We start from the raw sequence: 25,876 nt of genomic DNA on the forward strand, positions 1-25,876 counted from the left end.
CGAGCACCACTTTTTCCGAGTAACTGACTACTCGGACGAAAAGATTCGGGGGGCGCCGGGGGTGCGCGGGGGGTTGCAGAGGGGAGTGGGGGGGGGGGGGGAGAGAGTTCTCTACTGCTACCCACGGCTCCACCACGCCGTCACCGCCCCCTGGCGCCCCCTGAGTAAGTTCGCTCATCTCTAGTCTTGATTCTACAGCCACCAAACAACAGCCAACAAACAGCAACAAAAATGACATGATGACTTTATTCTTGTTCAATATGATTACTATGATACCAAACTTATGTTGTTTTTTTTTGTTGTACTACTTTTTTCTTTTTCAAAGACATTAATTTTTTTTTAATTATTTTCCGCCGCCATCTTCTGCATGTAATAGCTTTTTTATTTTTCTGTCCACATAGTTGTGAAAGGGCTCATTCCTTGTGGCACATCCTGTAGTTTGCATTATTACCAGTTTGGAATACATATGACTTTTTGATCGCTTTTTATTGCATTTTTCCTTGGAGCCAGAATGAAAAAAAAAACATTTCTAGCGTTATGAATTTTTTTTTCGGACAACGTTCACCGTGCAGGGTAAATAATGCATTACTTTGATAAACTGGACTTTTATAGATGCAGCTATACTAAACATGTATTTTTGTTTTATTATTTTGATTGTTTTATTTAGTCTAACCAATAACCTGTAAAAACACAGTTCATTAATTACAACTTACTGGTGGATGATCCACAGTGTTTATGCCTTGTGGAAACATACCCTATATGTTACATAAACCTACCCTTATAGTGTTCAGTCAGCACGCGGTGTGTAACAGTGATTGCAAAATAGTTGAGCAATCACTTTTGCTATGTTTTTTATTAAGCACAGTTAATGGCAAGCCTACTGGTTTAAATGTATAGGCATATTTCCTAAAAACACATTACAATGGCAATTGTATTGCATTATTCCCCATAATTGGAAAACCTTATGCGGTAGAAAAAAAACCGAATATCATATTTGAATTCAGCGCACTAAAGTTACTGTAAGCCACCTATCTGCTTATCTGTTACAAAAATTGTGTTGCACGGTGTTATCAAACAATATATAAAGAGTTTGTATAATGTATCTGATTTTTACTTTCTATTATCTTTTACAAGCAGAAACCTGTTTTGTAATAGGAAGTTGATGGATAGAAATATTATTGGCTAGGTAAAGGTTTCGTTTTTTTCACCTTGAGCTCCATAAATACTTGTCATGAATTTTGCAGCAGTGTAGTGTGTTGTAACTATGATATTATTCAAGAAAAACTAAGTGAAACCTTTGTATTTATCTGGATTCCTGCATTGATTACTAATAAAATGTGATTTAATTGTAATCTAAGTCACAATTCTAGATAAAAACAATCTAAGGTAAATAGTAGCATAAAGAGTTATAATTTTAATTTATTTTATTGAGCACACTAAGTAGAAGTTCAAGGTATACAAACAAAAAGTAAGTGAAACTTGGTGTAAATTAATTTTCCATAAACTGATTTGAAATATGTGTTTTAATGAAGGGGATCACATTGGAAGTATAGGCTTCACAGGTGATTTACTCAATAAATAAAGGTACATAAGGCCTGGTTAATGAAAAATCTGTTCTCAAGAAAAATTGGTTAATGTAAAACAGCTTCAATGCAAACAATCTTCATAGGACCTAACAAGATGTATTATACAGCTAAAATGGGCTACAAACGCCCAGCTAAAAACCTTGGTGTACATCAAAGCTAAAATTTTTGCAAATGTAGAACAGTCAGAACTGTTGCTACTATGCCTAGAAGTGGATATTCTGTCAAGATCACAACAGTTAATCCTGAAAGTATTATAGAATCATATAGTTAGAAGAGAACTCCAAGGTCATCTGGTCGAATCCCCTGCTCAATGCAGGATACACTAAATCATTCCAGAAAGATGTGTGTCCAGTCTGTTTGAAGATTTCCATTGAATGAGAACTCACCAACTCCCATGGCAACCTATACCACTCATTGATCACCCTCACTGTCAGAATGTTTTTTGAAGTCAGCTGGTCTCCTCTCAGCCTTCTTTTTTTTTGCAAGCTAACACTCCCAGATCCTAAAACACTTCCTCACAGCAGATGGTTTGCAGACTACTCACCACCTTAGTAACTCTTTTCTAAACTTGCTCCAGTTTGTCGATGTCTTTTTTTTAACTTGGGATGCCCAGAACTGGACACAGTATTCCAATAAGGTTTGAGGAAGAGTAGAAAAAGATAATTATCTCATGTGATCTAGACTCTATGCTTCGTTCAATACATCCCAGAATTGTGTACCTTTTTTGCTATTGTATCACACTGTTGACTCATGTTCACTCTGTGATCTAGTAGTATACCCAAGTCTGTACTGCTCCTTAGCTCAATTCATCCCATTCTGTATGTGCTTTAATCACTTTTTTTTTGCCCAGATGTAGTACTTTGCATTTCTCTTTGTTAAATACCATTCTGTTAGTTGACGTCTACTTCTCAAGCTTGTCTGGATCTTTTTTCAATCCGCTCTCTGTCTTCTCTAGTGTTAGCCATCCTCCCTAGCTTTGTTTCATTGGCAAACTCGATTAGTTTCCTCTCAATTCCCTCTTCTAGATCATCTATAAAAATGTTGAACAACTTTGGGCCCAGGACAGAGCCTTGTGGTAGCCCACTTGAGACATTCTTCCACTTTGATATGTAGACATTTATGATCACTCTTTGAGTATGATCACTCAGCCAGTTGTTAATCCATCCAATAGCTGCCTTGTCAATCCCTTATGTAGTCATTATTTCAATAAGGATGGTATGAGATACTTTGTTAAATTTTTTACTAACACTATTTCTACTGCATTTCCCTCATCTACCCAGTCAGATATTCTGTCATAAAAGGAAATTAGATAAGTCTGGCATGACTTGTTTGTTACAAAACTATGCTGGCTCTGGTTAATTACTCAATTCTCATCCAAGAACTTGCATATGTACTGTTTAATAATTTGTTCAAAGATCCATTTTGGTATGGAAGTTAGGCTCACAGGCCTGTAGTTTCCTATATACACCTTCTTCCCTTTTCTGAAGATAGGGACAATATTTGTCTTTTTCCAATCTTCTGGGACTTTTCCTGTTCTTTAGGAATTTTTAAAGATTACGGCGAGTGGTTCAGCAATTACAACTGCTGCTTTCTTTAGTATCCAAGGAAGTAATTTATCTGTACCTGGAGATTTTAAAAAATTACAGAAAGTGTCCATGTGCCTACTGATATACTGATACAAGAGGTCAGGTAAAAACACCACATATCCATCTACATACAGACAGCAAAACTGCTAAATGGAGGAGCAAAGCACATGTTCAAGGCACTGGTGAACAACCTCTCACACACCTTCACAAGGCACTGATAAACAACCGCTCACACACCTTTCTTATATTGAGTACTTATTCCTGCACAAAAAAGGCAATTATAGGGTGCTAGGCCATATGGTACATGTAGTGCAGCATGCATTCTTACAACCTATTAATGATGCCATATTTCAATCCAGCGGCCTGCCCTGGACCTGGAGACTTAAATTCATTTTTGTTGTTTTTATTTCACTGTTCCCTCACCATCTCTCTGTTTATAGTGTTAGGGATATTCTAGGGAACCCTATAATATGTTGCTAGGGCTCCGAATTAGTAGTGAAGTGTAGCAGGCCTGCAGAATCAGTGACACACAGACAGCTTGCTGTATTCCAAAGAATTCTAAAATTTATTCTTCAAACATAGACCTTTATGGAGAAACTTTCTACTCCTTCCACCTTGTCCTGTACTATATTAGACAAGGACAGAGATGATTCTTGCAGTTTCTCCTTTGCCCGACGTAACAGTCCAATATTATAATATGGTCGGGATGCAGCCTGTTTTCTATCTACATGGTCATTTCCACAATTGTCCTCGACATGCTGATTTATAAGTCCACCCAATGCTTCCCCAGGGACTAATGGGTGACTAACGGGGCCAGATCTGCCCAGGTGGCATTTTATGTACTTTGTATCTGAACCATCTGCCTATAGAAAGGCATACATCTAGACATTGGATCCGGGAGTTGTTATAGTAGGGACATATGTTCTTGCAGGGTCCAAGGTCTATACTCAGGCAGCATCAAAGTCTGTGGTATCTGTTTGGTAACCTTGGAGGAACTAGCCCCTGTGGTGGTTTCCTTAGTGTCATCGTTACTGCTTTCTCCACCCCCTTCCACCTCCACCTGCACTGTGCCTACCACTGCCTGACTTCTGCTCACCATGGAGAGACTTCCTACTGTCCTGTTCGGGCATGCAGCCCCGCAGGCAAAGCAGGAATTTTTGTGATCAGAATTTTGTTGTCCACACACCGTACAGGTCCAACCAGTTGGACCTTTTAGAGCTGTGGGTTGTGCATATGGTGGCAGGTAGCACATTGGAGTATCAGGGGGTGCATAATACATATGTCCTTTATATTCCTTTTTCTGATAACCCATCCCATCTATTGCTTAACCCGCCTTGATCCAACTTCCCAACATTCCTTCTAATCCATTTTCTTTTACCCAGCCCCTATGGCTGTCCCTGAATCTCTCCCAGACGTGCTGATCTAAGATTCCATTCTCCTAGCATCCCGCCTGTCGTAATAACTTACTGCATCCCTTCCCCACAACTTGTTTACTTTCTCTTTCCTCAACTATTTCCCTAGCTGTCTTCCTTCGATGTGCATTTTTCCCATTTGAATTTCCCATTTTCTTACTTGTTGTACTGTCCCTCCCTTTCTTCCCTTCTGTCTCTACTTCTGCCCTCTGCCTAATAGGGGCTCCCAATCAAGCTGTCCATAAGAAAGAGCTTGATATATATATCTTTGTGTTGTGGGTACTGTATAAGATTATGCAGAAAGCGTGGAAGGGCAGTAGTGAGCCCTGGAGCCCTCTTAGTACATATATATTGTAAGGTACGGTTCTTGGAACTGCGAGAAGTCTGTTTGATATGTACTAAGAGGGCTCCAGGGCTCACTACTGCCCTTCCACGCTTTCTGCATACTCTTATACAGTACCCACAACACAAAGAGAAAATATATACAGATTCCAGCAATCATGCAAATGTCCACCTTAGCAACAGATCTATGTCAAGTTATTAAAGACTCGAGGATTTATAAAGAGACATGCACACCTACCCTCAGATGAGAGAAAGATCAGCCAAGAAGCACAGATCAAAGTGGCAAGATAATATCTTACCTTAGAGTGCTGTTTTTCAGTCTGTGCTTCTGGGCTGCTCCTTCCCACTCAGAGACCGAGAATCGGGGTACGATAGTCTTTTTTTGCCTGCCTTAAGTCCCAGTTGGGTGTCAGTTTGTTAGGCATGTTCCAGGGACCCCTATAATATATTGCTAGAGCTCCAAATTAGTAGTGAAGTGTAGCAGGCCTGCAGAATCATTGACACACAGACAGCTTACTGTATTCCAAAGAATTCTAACATTTATTCTACAAACATAGACCGTTATGGAGAGAAAAAGGGAATGGCTTTAAGCCAAAGCTTAGAAAAGGTTATTTCTCACAGATAGCAAGTGTAGTTATGAGAAACAGACATTTGATTGAAAAACAGACAAACAATACATTTTCTCATTAAACTTAAGACATAACAATTACATATCTTTCATGAGAATCGCTGCACTTCGTGATGCTGGATGACAGGAAACAAGTTTTCAGTTTGCAAAGAGAATTAAGCTGAAGCTTATAAGATGGCTGACTGGAGACAAAATGGACAGATAAAACCGGGATCTTAACAATAGATAGTCTGCATTCTTTTATTTCCCCAATAGCTCAGTGAAGACTAGCTGATGTTACATTTACTTTCTGAAAAAAACATACCAAATAGGAATTTAAAAGTTTGGCCATCTCAACATTATTTTTAAGCTATTCCTCATTTTCATTATGTAAACATCCTATAGCCTCTTTGACTTTTCCTTTGCTTTTAATATATCCCCAAAATCTTTTTTTTATTGCTTTTGGCCTCTTTTGCAAGTCTCAATTCATTATTAGCTTTAGCCCAGATCCCCTTGTTTTCTCTTTTATCTTTTGGAAGATAAAGTTGTCATCAAGAGCGGAAAGGAATTTGTTGGATGTATTATTTTTGTCTGATTCCCAACAAATGCCTGGTCAAACAGTTAGCAAGAATAACAGCAAATGACCTTCAGCAGACTCTACGAACTGTAAAAACTACTGTTCATTTGTGGACTAATAGAAACACTCTGAAAAAGAACGGTGTTTATGGAAGAATAACAAGAAGGAATCCACTGCTATTTAAAAGAATATTGCTGCATGTCTAAAACTTGCCCCAAACCACTTGCTTTGGGAAAAATGTCTTGGCACAGTTGATATAAAAATTGGACTTTTTAGCACAAATAATAATGCTAATAAATTGTACCAGATGAACAGAACAGCCAAGTACAGGCCTTATGCTGAGTGACAGCTGTTTCTTGCGCTTTAGAAAATTTTCATTTCGGGATAAGGAGGAAGAGGCACAACTGTGGTGTAAGCAGGAGAAGGAAAGCAGCAGTTTTATCACCACCAGCAGCAACACTGCCTTGAGGACAGAGTGTGATCCTTGTGGAAACATGAAAGCTGTAGCTCCATATTTATATTTTTGTATTGATATATCTTTTATTTGGAGGAGAGAAGGAGGAAGAAACATGATAGAAGCAGGAGAAGGAGAGCAGCAGCATCACAACCATCACCAGTAACAGCACCTTGAGGGCAGTGTGATCTATGATATAAATCTATGCTCAGTCATATATGACTAATAATTGGCAGCATGCTAGCTAATCACTGGAATCTGCCTTGGAGATACAGAAGTCCAGTGAAATAAATACCTTGTTCATTTTTATAACCGCCAGGCGATAAACATAGACTATGGACAGGCAGATGCATCTGTCAGTTATCACACCCCTAACTGTGCTGAACACCCTTCTGATAGCACACTGGCTTTGGGGCAGGAGAGCACCTGTAAATCATGTTGTGAAAGCTCTGGCATTAAACACCCAGAAGTCAGTGGAGCCAACTCTATGTCTGAGTACATCCATATGGAAGCTGACATACTCCTGGCCCATCATGGATAAGTGCTGCCTGTGACTCTAAGTCCTACACTGTGTTGTTGTTTCAAGCTGCAAGAGCCTGAAATAAACCCTGTCTCACCTGTGTTAGGGCTCCTGCACACTTGCGTTTTTGTTGCACGTTTTTTTTCACACGATTGTCAATGGGATTTTCTAATGTTAAAAACTCATCGCACAAAAAATTGCAAAGCACCACCCTGCGATGCATTTTTAACATTAGAAAGTCCCATTGACAATTGTGTTAAGAAATGCAACGATATCGCAGCGTTGTTTTGATGTGTGCTTCTGTAAGCACTGCAGCATTAAAGCACTCATATGCCTCAATGTGCCTGAGGGTCATAGCTCCTATTCCTATGGCTGGTCCCACTATTCACAAAGAATAGCTGAGGTAAGTGATGGATGGCTAGTCCTATATTACCCCCTTCCTCCTCATCTATACTTTTTCCTCTGACTTTGAGTAATAGTGGATGGGACAGACAGTTGGGAGGTTGTTAACCCATCCTCCTCTTCTTTCTGTGACAATAACATGTAATTGTCTATGAGGCCTCTGTAGCCTCTGTTCCAGCAGGCAGAAGGCCGGGATGGTCATGCTGATCAGTGCGTCATCATGACTGACCATTTTGGTTGCTTGCTTAAGGCAGGCTAAAAGGGCTAAAACATCTCTGATCTGCAACCACTCTACATGCATCAAGTGACTGACCTCCATGTAGCCTCTGCTAATGGCATACACCATCAGGTACTCCATGATCACTCTCTGCTGCTGGTTTAGCCTCTGAGACATATGCACTGTGGAATTCCACCGTATAGGCATGTCAAAGATGAAGCGGTTGGGTGGTAGTCTGAACTGTTGCTGTACCTCTGCCAGATAAGAGGTGGCTGGGTGTGAACACTGAAAGTGTAATCATAGTTTTCTGGCCTTTTCCGGCTCTGGATGTAAGCATGGGTGATTGTTTAGGAAGCTCTGCGCTGCCAGGTTGATCACATGGGGCAGGAAATTGCTGTCTATATGCAAGATGGAGGACACATTTGGTGACATCAGCAGGGCGTCCTGGCTGCTTATTAGCTGCACACTGGTCTCTGCAGCAGGCATTATGGGAAATTTGATTTTCCTGCGATTTTTGCCTAAAATCGTTTTGGTGTAACCTGATTAAATTTTGCAAAAATATAGCTCATTTTATTTTCTGACTGATGAAGATAAGCATTGCTAGTAATAAATCCATGTAGCTGCAAATGATTCACTTATTTTTTCTTGCAATTGTATGTACACCCTTTAGGAAGCTATTCTTGTCTTCTCCACATGTAACGTTCACGACTACTCATAGTAACATGGTATATTAGGCTGAATGAAGACAATGTCCATCTAGTTCAGCCTGTTTCAACCCTGCCTTGTTGATCCAGAGGAAGGCAAAAAAAAACAATGAGGCAGAAGCGAATTAGCCCATTCTGGGAAAAAATTCCTTCCCAACTCCATAATGGTAGTCAGAATAATCCCTGGATCAACGTTTGATAGTTTCTACCTAACTCGAATACCCGGATCAACAACCCAATGGTCATCTAATGTCTACATTCTGTAATATCATAGCACTCTAGAAAGACATCTAGTCCCTCTTAAACTCCTCTATGGATTTTGCTATCACCACATCCTCAGGCAGAGAGTTCCACAGTCTCACTTCTCTTACAGTGAAGAGCCCCCTTCTGTGTTGGCGATAAAACTTGCTTTCTTCTAGACAGAGGATGCCGTTTTGTTACCGTTGCAGTCCTCGGTATAAACAGATCATGGGAGAGATTGTATTGCCCCCTAATATATTTATACATAGTTATTCATCGCCCCTTAGTCGGCTTTTTTTGCAGGGTAAATTATCCAAAATTTGTTGGCCTCTCTGGGTATTCTAGTCCTCTCGTTCCGTTTACTAATTTAGTTGCCCTTCTTTGAAACTCCTCAAGCACTGCAACATCTATCCTGAGCACCGGTGTCCAGAACTGCACACAGTATTCCATTTGGGGCTTGATAAGTGCCTTATACAGTGGAAGAATAATGTTCTCATCACTCGCACCTATGCCTGTTTTAAAGCCCCCCAATGCACTGGTTTTGCAGCAGCTGACTGACATTTATTGCTCCAGTTAAATCTACAGTCCACTAGTACCCCCAGGTCTTTTTCCATATCACTTTTCCCTAGCAGTACCCTATTTAGTGTGTATTGTTGACATCAGCATCTCCTGCCCATGTGCATAACCTTACATTTATTAACATTGAACTTCATTTGCCATTTTTCTACCCAAGCCCCCAGTTTGTCTAGGCCTTTTGTAGCCGCACATTGTCCTCTTTTGTATTAATTATCTTGTATAATTTTGTATCATCTGCAAATATTGATTTTTTACTGTGCAGCCCCTCTATCAGGTCATTGATAAATATATTGAACAGAATGGGGCCTAATACAACTGTGACACCCCACTAGCGACGGTGGCCCAATTAGAGTACGATCTATTTATTACCACCCTCTGTTTTCTATCTCTCAGCCAGTTCTTTACCCAGATACACACGTTTTCGCCTAGACCGAGCTGTCTCATTTTATATATCAGCCTATTATGTGGCACGGTGTTAAATGCTTTAGAGAAATCCAGATATACAAGATCAATAGACTCTCCGAGGTCCAGTCTAGAACTTACTTTATTGTAGAAGCTAATCAAATTGGTCTGACATGATGGACCCCTCATGAACTCATACTGATGAGGGGTTATACCTCTGTTTTCCTTGAGGTATTCTAGGATGGCGTCTCTCAGAAACACCTTGAATATTTATCCAATTATTGAAGTGAGATTTACAGGCCTGTAGTTACCAGACTCTCTTCCAGCAACCCTTTTTCTATATTGGAACCACATTGGCAATGCGCCAATCCGATGGTTCAACCCCAGTCTCAATAGTGTCCATAAATATAAGCAATAGGGGTTTAGCTGTCACGTCACTTAGTTCCCTCAGAACCCTTGGGTGTATTCCATCTGAGCCCCGCGATTTATCGATTTTAATCCTCTTTAACCGGCTCTGCACTTCCTCCTGTGTTGGTATGCAATATTTTTAGCGGGGTTTCATTTTATTCCCCTGCATCTCGTGTGACTTTTCTTTTTCATTCGTGAATACGCTTGAAAAGGAAATAATAGATTTGCCTTCCTCCAATCATTTTTTTATGATTTCTCCTGCTTTATTTGTTAGAGGGCCAGTGCTATCAGTGCAAATACTTTTACTGTTTATATAATTGGGGAATAGTTTGGGGTTATTTCTGTCTGTTTGTCGATCAGTCTTTCTGCCTCCTTCTTAGCAATTTTGATCTTTTCTTTGCATATTTTGTTTTTTTCCCTGTATGATTTTAGCACTTCTTTGCTGCCTTCTTGTTTAAGTAGTTTAAATGCTTTTTTTTTCATTTATTACCCCTTTATAGTTTTGTCGAGCCACATTGGTTTCCTTCTACTGGTAGTTCTTTTGTTTTTAAAGGGCATGAACCGCTCACATGAGGTAATTAGGTTGTTTTTAAACCTCTCCCATTTGTCCTCTGTACTGTTATTTTTGAGGATGCTGTCCCATTTAATGTTACCAATAGCAGTTCTGAGCTGATCAAATTTTTCTTTACTAAAGTTTAGTTTTTTTACTACTCATACTACCATATACCAGTAACATTGGATATCTCTCCTTCTGAACATGGCACACAGTTGTAGCAGCAGGTATGGATTGTTTCTCCTGTCTTTTTCCTGCTTCCAGGTGAACATTGGTCCGAGCAGCGGGATACTGGAATCTGAAGGAAAAGACAAGAACCTTTACTACAATGAAAAGGACAAAATGCCCATGTATGAGTCCATTCATGTGAAGAATATCATCCTGACATTATAATAAGTAGCTGAATGGGCAAAACATACAGCCTGATGGGTGGACAGATAACACTGCCCAACAATGATTTTGTTTCGGGCTCAAAATTAGCATATTCTTATGTATTTCCATCTGCAGAATTCAAAAATCACCATAAAAATGACCGATTAGCTCTTGCTTTGGAGATAAAGTGATGTATCATTTTTTAGAGTTTACATTTTTATTTTGTGGGAATTTTTTGGGAGGGAGTTGTCACACCTCTCAACTGACATAACACAACATTCCCCATCTATTTGTAGGTTGTACACATAATAAATGTTGCTATGACTGAGTTTCATATTGTTTCTGTTCTTTTTTTCAGAATTTCTGGTTTTGGAGTGCTTTTGAAGTGTAAAATTTGCTATATCAAAATGCCACGAAAATGTGTAAATTTAGTGAATAATGTTTGTAACATTTGTGATGAAATAACATTTTCGTCACAGAAACGCAATCTGACACCTTTTGTGAAGACTGCCTATTATCATTATTTTGGTATGAAGGTAGGGGACCAGGAAAAGTCATGGACTGCACATATATATTGCAACTCTTGTTTAGTTAAACTACAAGAATGGCTGAAAAATAAAAAAACAATCTATGGCTTTTGTTGTGCCAATGGTTTGGTGGGAGCCTTCAAACCATACAGATGACGGCTATTCCTGCTTGACTCTGCTTATAAAGGCAGGATTATCAATGAAGAAAACAGAAACAGTTCAATACCTGAATCTTCCTTCTGTTATTCGACCTATTCCACATTCAGATAGTTTACCAGTTCCTACTCCACCCCAACATTATAAGCTTGAAGTAGAAAATGAAGAAAGTGTGGAAAAAGAAGAACGCAACAAGCCTTCCACATCCCATGACTCTGACTTTGAGATAAAAGATGATACATTACACAAACTGAAACAAGTGAAATCAAGTGATCCCCTTTGAGACCTTTACTTGTCAAAGGAGATGGCGGAACTACTAGGGTCAAGACTACAGCAATGAAATATTCTCCAACGTGGTGTCAGGGTCTCACAGTACAGAGAACGTCAGAGGGATCTGCTTCCTTTTTTTGAGAAGAAAAACAATCTGGTTGCTTGCTGCAACGTTAAAGGCCTAATGAAATGTTTGAATTTGAACCATGATCCAACTGAATGGAGACTATTCATAGACTCCTCCAATCTTAATTTGAAAGCTGTGTTACTTCACAACGGCAACCGTCTTCCTTTTATTCCTGTTGGTCATGCAGTTCACATGAAGGAGACTAATGCAAATATGACAGCCCTCCTTGACTCAATGAAATATGCTGAACACAAGTGGAAAATCTGTGGTAATTAGAGATGAGCGAGCCTGCTCAAATAAGGCAGTTACTCAAGCGAGCCTCACTCTTCTCGAGTAACTGCATTCTTGTCCAAGCAGGCTCAGGTGGTGGCGGGGGTGAGCGGGGGGTGGCTGGGGGTAGCGGGGGGGGGGGGATCTCTCTCACTCACCCACCTGCGCCCCCCCGCCACCACCCGAGCCTGCTCGGACAAGAATGCAGTTACTTGAGAAGAGCGAGGCTTGCTCAAGTAACTGCCTTATCCGAGCAGGCTCGATCATCTCTAGTGATAATCTAAAAGTCATCGCTATACTCTTAGGAATGCAACTGGGGTATACTAAATACTGTTGCTTTTTATGTATGTGGCACAGTTGGGATAGGAAATCACCTTACATTCAAGCGGACTGGCCTGCAAGAAATCTTTACTCTACTGAGAAAAATTTCATTGCCGAGTCTCTTGTGGACCCAAAAGATGTTGTTCTTCCACCCCTTCATGTAAAGCTGGGTTTAATGAAAAAATTTGTCAAAGGTATGAACCAGGAAGGACAAACAAGTTTCCTAGATTGAGTGATGCAAAGGTTAAGGAAGGTATTTTTATCGGGCTACAAATTCTACAGTTTGTAAAGGATCCTGCATTTGATCAAGTTTTGGAGGGAAAAGAAAAGGAAGCTTGGCAAGCCTTAAAGGGAGTTATTCATAAATTCCTAGGCAACAAAAGAGATGATAACTAAACAGTTGGTGACAGTACTTCTGAAAAAATACCATCAACTCAGAAACATGTCCCTTAAAATCCCTTTTTTTCACTCCCATCTAGACTTTTTCCCTCCTAATTGTAGAGCTGTCAGTGATGAACACAGAGAAAAATTCCACCAGGATATTTCTGTAATGGAACAAAGATATCAGGGCCGTTGGAATGAAGCAATGCTTGCGGATTACTGTTGGTCTGTGTGTAGGGATGCTCCGGAGACCACTTACAAATGAAATGATCTCATGAAGTCACCACATGATTCTCTTCACAATGAACCACCTGCCAGGAATTGTTACATTAATTTAGAACTCTTAGAATGTCATTAAAAAAATTCAAATGCACTTTCAATGTAGTTAGCATATATAATTAAAATGTATCATTTTCTCTTAATCTATTAAAATAACATACTTCCACTTATTGTATATCACAGAAACTAGAACTAATAAAATATTTTCTTTGTCATATTCGTTTTTCTCACCACAAAATTAGTAAGATTTGACTCATGAATAGAGATGAGCGAGCACCAAAATGCTCAGGTGCTCGTTGCTCGAGTCGAACTTTCCGTAATACTCGAGAAATCGTTTCGAGTAACAAACCACATTGAAGTGTAGAAAACCTCAGAAAGTCATGGAAACACCACAGAACCAGATAGGGAAGGGCAGGGGCAGCATACATGGCTGCATCTCAGGCTCCCAGGTCCCACTATTAAGCCAAAATGGGGACAAGAGTCTGGTGTCACCCCCCCTAACAATTTTTACTTCGGACAAACGCTCATTAGCAAGGCACACCTTAGCTAAGCACCACACAACCTGCAACCAAGGACAATCACTGCCTGCAGGTGACACCGCTGCCTCTTCTCCTGGGTTACATGCTGGCATTGCTGTCCAACCCCCCCCCCCTCCCGCACGATCCTGCGTCCACATGGCACACAAAAGTGTCCCTTCGCAGCGTTCAGCTGCCCTCATGCCACATGCTCGCTTCATAGCCACACCACCCTCATGTCTATTTATAAGCGCGTACTGGATGAGGAGGAACCGGAGGCACACACTGCAGAGGGTTGGCAGAGACAGGCAGTGACTCTCTTCCAAAGTGTGGGCGATAGCCCTCAATGCTGTTGAGAATTGATGATAAATTGACGTACGATCATCATTCCAATCCTGTGACACCTCCGTCGCAAAATTGACAGGAGCCGCAAACGTGGGCATAAAGGGGACTCAGGTGCCAGCACTTCTACACATCTCCACAATGCAGCAATACTCTGTGTGGGAAGCACGTGAGCGGGCCCATGGTCAGGCTCGGTCCCAGCCTCCATCTTGTGTGACCCAAGGTGCCGTGAGTTGCATAGCAATGGGAAATCCATGTGTCCCCACACAATTCATTCTGTGTAAGTGTCAGATAGCTCAACACCGCTATGGGAAGTCTTTGAGTTCCTTGGCCTTGCCTATGCTGTCAGTGCACAAAGATGGTATTACACAAGAAGAAATCGGAGCGCCCAAACACGGCAGAGTTTTACCCCGCCAAGGACCTCGGCCCACATTTCTACCCTAGTCAGTCAGTGTATTTGTGCCAAAAAGGTAAAACAACACAATGGGAAGTCTTTGTGCACTCATAACATAGGTGAGCCAAAGGAACCCAAGGAAAGTATTAAACATGAAGCAATTACAGTGCCCAAACATGGCAGACTTTCACCCTGCTAAGGGCCTCGGCCTACATTTCTGCCATAGTCAGTCAGTGTGTATGTGCCAGACAGGTAAAACACCGCAATGGGAAGTCTTTGTGCACCCACAACATCTCAAGAATCCGCTCCTTTCTCACCATAGACACGCTGAAAACGCTTATTGTTGCCCTCATCCACTCACGGCTCAACTATTGCAACTCATTGCTGATTGGCCTCCCCTGCACCAGACTCTACCCTCTCCAATCCATCCTGAATGCGGCAGCCAGGCTCATATTCCTGTCCAGCCGCTACTCAGATGCCTCTGCCCTGTGCCAGTCACTGCACTGGCTGCCCGTTAAATACAGAATTCAATTTAAACTTATTACCTTAATCCACAAAGCCCTCCACAGCGCAGCGCCCCCCTATATTGCCTCCCTCATCTCAATCCATCACCCAGCCCGGGCTCTCCGCTTGGCAAATGAAACTAGACTGCACACCCCTCTAATTCGAACTTCTCACTCCCGCCTACAAGACTTCTCCAGAGCAGCACCGGTCCTCTGGTACGCACTACCAAAGAACATCCGGGCAATCCAGGACTCGAACAACTTCAGGCGTGCTCTAAAAACGCTCCTCTTCATGGAGGCATACCGCATTCTCTAAACAAACTCCTCTATACACTGCCTGATAACATGCTCCCTGACCTACTGACCACAATCCCTGCTAGCCATCATAAACCGCTCCTGTAGTCATATTAATCCTGCCGTCGCATAGCTAAAAGTCTGACTGTTGTCTGTATATAGCATCCCTCACTCTCCAGCACGCGATACTGTGCACACCTCCAGCCATTTTACCTTCTGTATCACCCCATTACTTGTAGTATGTAAGCTCGTTCGAGCAGGACCCTCACCCCTATTGTTTCCACCAACTGATTACGATTGTAACCGTGGTTCTGTAATTTTTTGTACTTTTGTCTTTCTGTATTCCCCCTGTCTATGTAAGCGCTGCGGAATATGTTGGCGCTATACAAATAAAGATTATTATTATTATTATTATAGGCGAGCCCAAGGAACTTAAAGATGGTATTACACATAAAGAAATCAGAACGCCCAAACATGGCAAAGTTTCACCCCGTCAAGGACCTCGGTCCACATTTCTACCCTAGTCAGTCAGTGTATTTGTGTCAGACAGGTAAAACACTGCTATGGGAAGTCTTTGTGTACTCACAGCATAGGCGAGCCAAAGGAAACCAAGGAAAGTATTAAACATGAAGCAATTACAGTGCCCAAACATGGCAGACTTTCACCCTACTAAGGGCCTCGGCCTACTTTTCTGCCCTAGTCAGTCAGTGTATTTGTGTCAGACAGATAAAACACCGTTATGGGAAGTCTTTGTGCACTCACAGCATAGGCGAGCCAAAGGAACCCAAAGGCAGTAATAAACCCAAAGAAATGACAGTGCCCAAACATGGCAGACTTTCACTCCGCCGAGGACATAGGCCTCTGCACACACCCTCAGCAATCGCAGTCATAGAGCGGACTCTGATGCTAGTACAGCAGTGAACGTCTCATTAATGCAGTAACGCTCCTATTGTTTAGCCCAAACCAGTGCCTCAGATAACTGTGGTAACATGACAGAAAATACATGTTGCCCAGTGCTGATCCCCTGACCCCAAGCAGGAGGAAGAGGTGGCATTACAAGGCCAAGAAACCATGACCAGGACCTGCTATAGTCTGTGTGGGAAGTATGTGAGCGGGCCCTGGGTCAGGCTCGGTCCCAGCAAACAGCTTGTGTGACCCAAGGTGCCGTGAGTTACATAGCAATGGGAAATCCATGTGTCCACACACTATTCATTCTGTGTAGGTGTCGGATACCTCAATCGACACTGCAAGGGAAAATCCATCTGCACTCTGCACCCTATCCAAGTCAGTCAGTGTATTTGTGCCAGACAGGTAAAACACTGCTATGGGAAGTCTTTGTGCACTCACAGCACAGGTGAGCCAAAGGAACCCAAAGACAGTAATAAACCTGAAGAATTGACAGTGCCAAAACATGGCAGATTTTCACTCCGCCGAGGACATGGGCCTCTGCGTACACCCTCAGCAATCGCGGGCATAGAGCGGAGTCCGATGCTAGCACAGCAGTGAATGTCTCATTAATGCAGTAACGCTCCTTTTGTTTGGCCCAAACCAGTGTTTCAGATAACTGTGGTAACACAGGAGAAAATACATGTTGCCCAGTGCTGATCCCATGACCCCAAGCAGGAGGAGAAGGTGGCATTACAAGGCCAAGAAACCATGACCAAGACCCGCTATAGTCTGTGTGGGAAGCGTTTGAGCGAGCCCAGGGTCAGGCTTGGTCCCGGCCTCAACCTTGTGTATCCCAAGGTGCATTGAGTTAGATAGCAATGGGAAATCCATGTGTCCCCACACAGATAGCTCAACTCTGCAAGGGGAAGTCTTTGAGTTCCTTGGGCTCGTCTATGCTGTCAGTGCACAAAGATGGTATTACACATGAAGAAATCAGGGTGCCCAACCGGAGTTTCACCCCGCCAAGGTCTTTGGCCTCGGCCCATATTTCTGCCCTAGTCAGTCAGTGTATTTGTGCCAGATAGGTAAAACACCGCGATGGGAAGACAGTGCACCCATAGTATAGACAGACCCCTATAACATTTCTGTAGCAAAGGTATAAACAGACCCAAGTAACTTTCTGTAGCAGAAGTATAGACAGACCCCAGTAACATTTCTGTAGTAAAAGTATACATCGACCCCTGTAATATTTCTGTAGAAGAAGTATAGGCAGACCCCAGTAACATTTGTGTAGCAAAGGTATAGGCGGACCCTAGTAACATTTTTGTAGCAGAAGTATAGGCAGACCCCAGTAACATTTCTGTAGCAGAAGTATAGGCAAACCCCTGTAACATTTCTGTAGCAGAAGTATAGGCAGACCCCAGTAATATTTCTGTAGCAGAAGTATAGGCAGACCCCTGAAACATTTCTGTAGTAAAAGTTTAGACGGACCCCAGTAACATTTCTGTAACAAAAATATAGGCAGACCCCAGTAACATTTCTGTAGTAAAATTATAGGCAGACCCCTGTAACATTTCTGTAGCAGAAGTACAGGCAGACCCCAGAAACATTTCTGTAGCAAAGGTATAAACAGACCCAAGTAACTTTCTGTAGCAGAAGTATAGGCAGACTCCAGTAACATTTCTGTAGTAAAAGTATAGATCGACCCCTGTAACATTTCTGTAGAAGAAGTATAGGCAGACCCCAGTAACATTTGTGTAGCAAAGGTATAGGCGGACCCCAGTAACATTTTTGTAGCAGAAGTATAGGCAGACCCCAGTAACATTTCTGTAGCAGAAGTATAGGCAGACCCAAGTAACATTTCTGTAGTAAAAGTATAGGCAAACCCCTGTAACATTTCTGTAGCAAAAGCATAGGCAGACCCCAGTAATATTTCTGTAGCAGAAGTATAGGCAGACCTCTGTAACATTTCTGTAGCAGAAGTATAGGCAGACCCCTGAAACATTTCTGTAGTAAAAGTTTAGACGGACCCCAGTAACATTTCTGTAACAAAAATATAGGCAGACCCCAGAAACATTTCTGTAGTAAAATTATAGGCAGACCCCTGTAACATTTCTGTAGCAGAAGTACAGGCAGACCCCAGTAACATTTCTGTAGCAAAGGTATAGACAGACCCCAGTAACATTTCTGTAGCAGAAGTATAGGCAGACCCCAGTAACATTTCTGTAGCTAAGGTATAGGCTGACCCCAGTAACATTTCTGTAGCAAAGGCATAGACAGACCGCATTAACATTTCTGTAGTAAAAGTATAGGCAGACCCCAGTAACATTTCTGTAGCAGAAGTATAGGCAAATCCCAGAAGCATTTAAGTAGTAAAAGTATAGATGGACCCCAGTAACATTTCTGTAGCAGAGGTATAAGCAGACCCCTGTAACATTTCTGTAGCAAAGGTAAAGGCAGACCCCAGTAACATTTCTGTAGCAGAAGTATAGGCAGACCCCAGTAAGATTTCCGTAGTAAAGGTATAGACGGACCCCAGAAACATTTCTGTAGCAAAAGTGTATGCAGACCCCAGTAAAATTTCTGTAGTAAAAGTATAGGCAAACCCCTGTAACATTTCTGTAGCAGAAGTATAGGCAGACCCCAGTAATATTTCTGTAGCAGAAGTATAGGCAGACCTCTGTAACATTTCTGTAGCAGAAGTATAGGCAGACCCCTGAAACATTTCTGTAGTAAAAGTTTAGACGGACCCCAGTAACATTTCTGTAGTAAAATTATAGGCAGACCCCAGTAACATTTCTGTAGCAGAAGTATAGGCAAATCCCAGAAGCATTTAAGTAGTAAAAGTATAGATGGATCCCAGTAACATTTCTGTAGCAGAGGTATAAGCAGACCCCTGTAACATTTCTGTAGCAGAAGTATAGGCAGACCCCAGTAAGATTTCCGTAGTAAAGGTATAGATGGACCCCAGTAAAATTTCTGTAGTAAAAGTATAGGCAGACCCCTGTAACATTTCTGTAGCAGAACTACAGGCAGACCCCAATAACATTTCTGTAGTAAAAGTAGACGGACCCCTGTAACATTTCTGTAGAAGAAGTATAGGCAGACCCCTGTAACATTTGTGTAGCAAAGGTGTGGGCGGACCACAGTACCATTTCTGTAGCAGAAGTATAGGCAGACCCCAGTAACATTTCTGTAGTAACAGTATAGGCAGACCCCTATAACATTTCTGTAGCAGAAGTAAAGGCAGACCCCAGTAACATTTTGTGTAGCAAAGGTATGGGCGGACCACAGTACCATTTCTGTAGCAGAAGTATAGGCAGACCCCAGTAACATTTCTGTAGTAACAGTATAGGCAGACCCCAGTAACATTTCTGTAGTAAAAGTATAGACAGACCCCTGTAACATTACTGTAGCAGAAGTATAAGCAGACCCTGTAACCTTTCTGTAGTAAAAGTATAGACAGACCCCAGTAACATTTCTGTAGCAGAGGTATAGGCAGACCCCTGTAACATTTCTGTAGCAAAGGTATAGGCGGACCCCGGTAACCTTTCTGTAGCAGAAGTATAGGCGGACTCCTGTAACATTTCTGTAGCAAGAATATAGGTGAACCCCTGAAACATTGGTGTACCATGAGTGTAGGCGAAGGCCAGAAAAATTAGTTAGATAACAGTATAGGCGAGGGCCAGAAAAATTGGTATACCAAGAGTAGAAGTGTATCCCTGAAAAATTGCTCATCCGTGAGGGCAGGTGAAACCCAGAAACATTTTTTAAATATACAGCTCGCTGTTACTTAATCTGTAACAGAACCTGGAGGCAGCCCTGTGAAAAAAAATTGGTTTCTGTTAAAGTATCAATAGTATTGAAACTTTGAAAAATTCGTAAAAAAAAATTATAAGCAGAGCCTTTTGGGCCGCAGAAAAATTGGCAGTTCAGCGTGATGACATGCTGTTTTAAGAGGAGGAGGAGGAGGAGGAGGAGGAGTAATAATATCCGAGAGTGATTGACAAAGCTAATTCCCCCTTTTTTTCCGGTGATAGAGAATGCTTATTTATCCGGTTGCAGCGAAAAGAATCTTTAGGTTCTGCTACTCTCCGCCAGTGGAGAAGAGAAGTCTGTGGAAATCCAGCCTTTGTTCATCTTTATGAGTGTAAGCATGTCGGCACTGGCAGTTGACAGGCGGGTACGCTTATCTGTGATGATTCCACCAGTTACACTAAGCACCTTCTCTGAGAAGACGCTAGTGGCAGGGCAGCACCTCCAGGGTGTCCAGCACAAGTTCGTGCCACGTGTCCAGCTTTGAAACACAATAGTTGTATGGAGCAAAGGCATCACGAAGGATGGTGGTAAGATCGGCTACGTATTCCCTCACCATCTTTTTACAGTGCTCCCTCCGACTCAGCCTTGACTGGGAAGTGGTGACATATAGAGATGAGCGAGCAACAAAATGCTCGGGTGCTCGTTACTCGAGTCGAACTTCCCGCGATGCTTGAGGGTTCGTTTCGAGTAACCAACCCCATTGAACTCAATGGGCGACCCGAGCATTTTTGTATGGGACCTATGCTCCGCTAAGGTTTTCATTTGTGAAAATCTGGGAAATTCAAGAAAGTGATGGGAACGACACAGAAACGGATAGGGCAGGCGAGGGCTACATCTCAAGTTCCCAGGTCCCACTATTAAGCCACAATAGCGGCAAGAGTGCCCCCCCACTCCCAACAATTTTTACTTCTGAAAAACCCTCATTAGCAAGGCATACCTTAGCTAAGCACCACACTAACTCCAACAAAGCACAATCACTGCCTGCATGACACTCCGCTGCCGCTTCTCCTGGGTAACATGCTGCCCAACCGCCCATTTCAGTAATAGTAGCAGTCAAGACAGTCCGCAGTAACAATTCCAAAGCAGCAGTATAGGGGGAGCACGGTATTAGTTCCATTTCAGTAGTAGTAGCAGTCAAGACAGGCCACAGTAACATTCCCGTTGCAGCAGTTTAGGGAGATAACAGTCTCTTTCACATTTCAGTAGTTGCAGTATAGACAAGGCCCCAGTTACATTTATGTAGCAAAAGTGTAGGCCTTAAGTATTTTGCTTCAATTTTTTAAAATGGTGAGGTGAAAACCAGACAGACACCGTATGCAGCGTATATATGTATAGTCTTTCCCTCTGGCGGGATGACGGCGATCATGTAACGGACACAGCAGAGCGAGGAAACAATTATGCGCAAGCCTGTAGTCAGACCTAGGTGCGTATGACTGAGCTACTGGAATTCACAGGGCAGAACCAGTCAAGTGGCCAAAGGCCAGTGGTAGGCCTTAAGTATTTTGCTTCAATTTTTAAAAATGGTGAGGTGAAAAACCAGACAGACACCGTATGCAGCGTATATATGTATACTTTTTCCCTCTGGCGGGATGACGGCGATCATGTAACGGACACAGCAGAGCTAGAAAACAATTATGCGCAAGCCTGCTGTAACGCTTAGCTGGGTAATAATGAGCGACTACTGCCCCCAGCACACACGCAGTAAACTGAAGACGGTCACAGGCAGCCCAAATATAGTATTTTTTTCCAATTTTTGGGAAAAAGCCCACTGCCTATATAGCCTGTATATGGATTTCCCTGTTGGAGGATGACTGTGGTTATTGAAAGCACAGTGCAGCCAGAAAAAATTATGCGCAGGGCTGCAGTAACACCTAGCTGGGTAATAGTGAGCGACTACTACCCCCAGCAGACCCGCAGTAAACTGAACACGGTCACAGGCAGCCCAAAGATTTTTTTTTTCCAATTTTTTTGAAAAAGCCCACTGCCTATATAGCCAGTATATCTCTTTCCCTGTACCACTGTCCCTGCCTCAGCAGTACTGCCCCTATACTCAGTAAAATGACTGCAGACTGAGGACGCTATGGTCTGCACGCCCGATATAAAAAGAGAAAAAATTGTGCAAAACTGCTAAAAGCAGCCTCAACAGTACTGCACACGGTCAGATGTGGCCCTAAGAAGGACCGTTGGGGTTCTTGAAGACGAAGATAACAGCCTAACACTTTCGCTATAGTAGCTACAGCAGGACGGCACTTTCTCTAATGTCTCTCAGCGTGCATCTGTGGCGAGCCGTGGCCGGCCCTAGTTTACATACTCGGGTGTCACCTGATCTCCCCAGCCACTCTCTGCAGGGGGGTGGGATAGGGCTGGAACTTCACAGTTATAATGCCTTCCCTGTGTTTCTATTGGCCAGAAAACGGCGCAAACTTTTCTGTGAAGAAAATGGAAGTGACTCGAACACCGCGTGGTGCTCGTCTCGAGTAACGAGCATCTCGAGTACCCTAATACTCGAACGAGCATCAAGCTCGGACGAGTACGCTCGCTCATCTCTAGTGACATAATCTTGCTGGGGAGCCATAAAGCTGGCAAAGGTGTTTCCCTGCTTGCGTAGGACATGCCGCCTTATCCCCGCACCTTCCTCTGCTAGTTGGCCCTCGGAACTGCGTCTTCTGCCACTAGCGCTGTCAGATGGGAAGTTTAGCATCACTTTTTCCACCAGGGCCCTGTGGTATTGCATCACTCTTGTACCCCTTTTCTCTTCGGAAATGAGAGTGGAAAGGTTCTCCCTATACCTTGGGGCGAGAAGGGTGTACAGCCAGTAATCAGTGTTGGTCAGAATGCGTCTAACACGAGGGTCACGAGAAAGGCAGCGTAACATGAAGTCAGCCATGTGTGCCAGGGTACCAGTACGCAACACATCGCCGTCCTCACTAGGAAGATGACTTTCAGGATCCTCTTCCACCTCCTCCTCCTCTTTAGCCCATACACGCTGAACAGATAAGAGGCAAGCAGCATGGGTACGCTCTGCAGTGTTCCAACTGTCTCTTCCCCCTCCTCCTGCTCCTCCCCCTCCTCCTCCTCCTCCTCCAAAACGCGCTGAGATATAGACATGAGGGTGTTCTGGCTATCAAGCAGCATACTGTCATTCCCTGCCTCCTGTTCCAACCGCAAAGCGTCGGCCTTTATGCTTTGCAGCGAACTTCTCAGCAGGCAAAGCAGTGGGATAGTAACGCTAATGATTGCCGCATCGCCGATGACCATCTGGGTTGACTCCTCGAAGTTTTCGAGGACCTGGCAGATATCTGCCATCCAGGCCCACTTCTCAGTAAATAATTGAGGAGGCTGACTACCACTACGCCGCCCATGTTGCAGCTGGTATTCCACTATTGCTCTACACTGCTCGTACAGCCTGGCCAACATGTGCAGCGTAGAATTACAGCGTGTGGGCACGTCGCACAGCAGTTGGTGCTCTGGCAGCTGAAACCGATGTTGCAGGGTCTTTAAGGTGGCAGTGTCCGTGGTGGACTTGCGGAAATGTGCGCAGACACGGCGCATCTTGCCGAGCAGGTCAGACAAGTAGTTTTTAAGAAACCGCTGAACCAGCAGATTGAAGACGTGGGCCAGGCATGGCACATGTGTGAGGCTGCCGAGCTGCAGAGCCGCCACCAGGTTACGGCTGTTGTCACACACGACCATTCCCGGTTGGAGGCTCAGCGGTGAAAGCCAGAGGTCTGTCTGCTCTGGCAGACCCTGCAACAGTTCGGGGGCCATGTGCCTCTTGTCACCTAAGCTGAGTAGTTTCAGCACGGCCTGCTGATGCTTGCACACTGCTGTGCTGCCACGCCGCGCGATACCGACTGCTGGCGACGTGCTCACACTTTTTAATTGAGAGGTAGAGGAGGAGGGGGGGGGAGAGTTTGGAGGAGGTTGCATAAAACGCGGCAGATACCAGCACCAAGGTAGGACCCGCTATTCTGGGTGTGGGTAGGACGTGAGCAGTCCCAGGCTCTGACTCGGTCCCAGCCTCCACCAAATTCACCCAATGTGCCGTCAGGGAGATATAGTGGCCCTGCCCACCAGTACTTGTCCACGTGTCCGTGGTTAAGGGGACCTTCCTAGTAACCGTGTTGGTGAGGGCACTATTTATGTTGCGGGAGACGTGCTGGTGTAGGGCTGGGACTGCACACCGGGAAAAATAGTGGCAACTGCGGACCGAGTAGCGTGGGACCGCCGCAGCCATCATGTTTTTGAAAGCCTCCGTTTCCACAAGCCTGTACGGCAGCATCTCCAGGCTGATTAATTTGGCAATGTGCACGTTTAAAGCTTGTGCGTGCGAGTGCGTGGCAGCATATTTGCTCTTTCGTTCCAACGCTTGTGCTAGCGACAGCTGAACGCTGCGCTGAGAGATATTGCTGGATGGGGTCGAGTACAGTGAAGGTGAGGGTCTGGGTGCAGGCCCGGAGGCGCTTGTGCCTGTGTCCTGGGAAGGGGATTGGATCTGAGTGGCAGGTTGGAGCACAGGGGAAGAGGCAGTGGTGTGACCCGGAGGCGGTGAACGGCCTTTGTCCCACCTTGTGGGGTGCTTGGCCATCATATACCTGCGCATGCTGGTGGTGGTGAGGCTGGTATTGGTGGCTCCCCGGCTGATCTTGGTGCGACACAGGTTGCACACCACTGTTCGTTGATCATCCGCGCTCTCACTGAAAAACATCCACACCTTTGAACACCTAGCCCTCTTCACGGAGGCTTGGCGCGAGGGTGTGCTTTGGGAAACAGTTGGGGGACTCTTCGCTCTGGCCCTGCCTCTACCCCTGGCCACCCCACTGCCTCTTCCAACCTATCCTGCTGCTGCACTTGCCTTCCCCTCTGAAGCCCTGTCCTCAGTAGGCTTAGCAAACCAGGTGGGGTCAGTCACCTCATCGTCCAGCTGCTCTTCCTCCGAATTCTCTGTCTGCTCCTTCCTCGGACTTACTGCCCTTACTACTCCCTCACTGATAGACAACTGTGTCTCATCATCATCATCATCCTCCTCACCCACAAAAAGTTCTTGAGACAGTTGCCGGAAGTCCCCAGCCTCATCACCTGGACCCCGGCAACTTTCCAAAGGTTGGGCATCGGTCACGACAAACTCCTCAGGTGAGAGAGGAACCAGTTTTTCCCACTCATGGCAGGGACCCGAGAACAGTTCCTGGGAGTCTGCCTGCTCATCAGAATATGTCATTTTCATGGAGTGAGGAGGCTGGGAGGAAGGAGGAGCAGCAGCCAGAGGATTTGGAGTTGCAGTCCCTAAGCCGGGAGTAGTGGACTGCGTAGAAGACTGGGTGGCCGATACATTGCTGGATGCATTTTCTGCCATCCACGACAGGACCTGCTCACACTGCTCTGAATGTAATAAAGGTCTACCACGTGGACCCATAAATTGTGATGTGAAGCTGGGGACCCCAGAAAGTTGCCTCTCTCCTAATCCCACAGCAGCCGGTTGTGATTCACCTGGACCAGGAACTCGGCCTGTGCCCACACCCTCACTTGGATGTCCGCGTCCACGTCCTCGACCCTTACCCCTACTCCTTATCATTGCGGATTACGAATAGAGCAGGGGTCAAATAAATTACCCCACGGTATAGCACTGACATCTGGGGCTTAATTCACCGCACACAGAGACTTGTAGATAGCGGAGGCTCTATGCTGTGACTAGGAAAAAAGTAACCCGCTATCTTGCGCTGATACCTAGGGGTAATTTACTGCTCGCAGAGACTTGTAGATTATAGAGGCTGTGTGGAGTGGGAGAAGACTGTAAAGCCAGTGGATAGTGCTGGTAACTGCGGCGATCTCAAC

The 25,876-nt window shown here is 44.0% G+C and overlaps 1 protein-coding gene across 1 annotated transcript in view; it reads right to left on the minus strand.

The window, feature by feature from the left end:
* Positions 1–25,876, minus strand: part of LOC136571852 (vomeronasal type-2 receptor 26-like) — a 43,115-nt gene that overhangs the window by 7,813 nt on the left and 9,426 nt on the right. Inside the window, exon 4 of the mRNA XM_066572473.1 lies at positions 10,761–10,884. Coding sequence (XP_066428570.1) covers positions 10,761–10,884 — 124 coding nt within the window. The remainder of the gene's footprint in view (positions 1–10,760; positions 10,885–25,876) is intronic.

This window comes from Eleutherodactylus coqui, chromosome 6 (genome assembly GCF_035609145.1).
Source record: "Eleutherodactylus coqui strain aEleCoq1 chromosome 6, aEleCoq1.hap1, whole genome shotgun sequence".
NCBI lineage: Eukaryota > Metazoa > Chordata > Amphibia > Anura > Eleutherodactylidae > Eleutherodactylus > Eleutherodactylus coqui.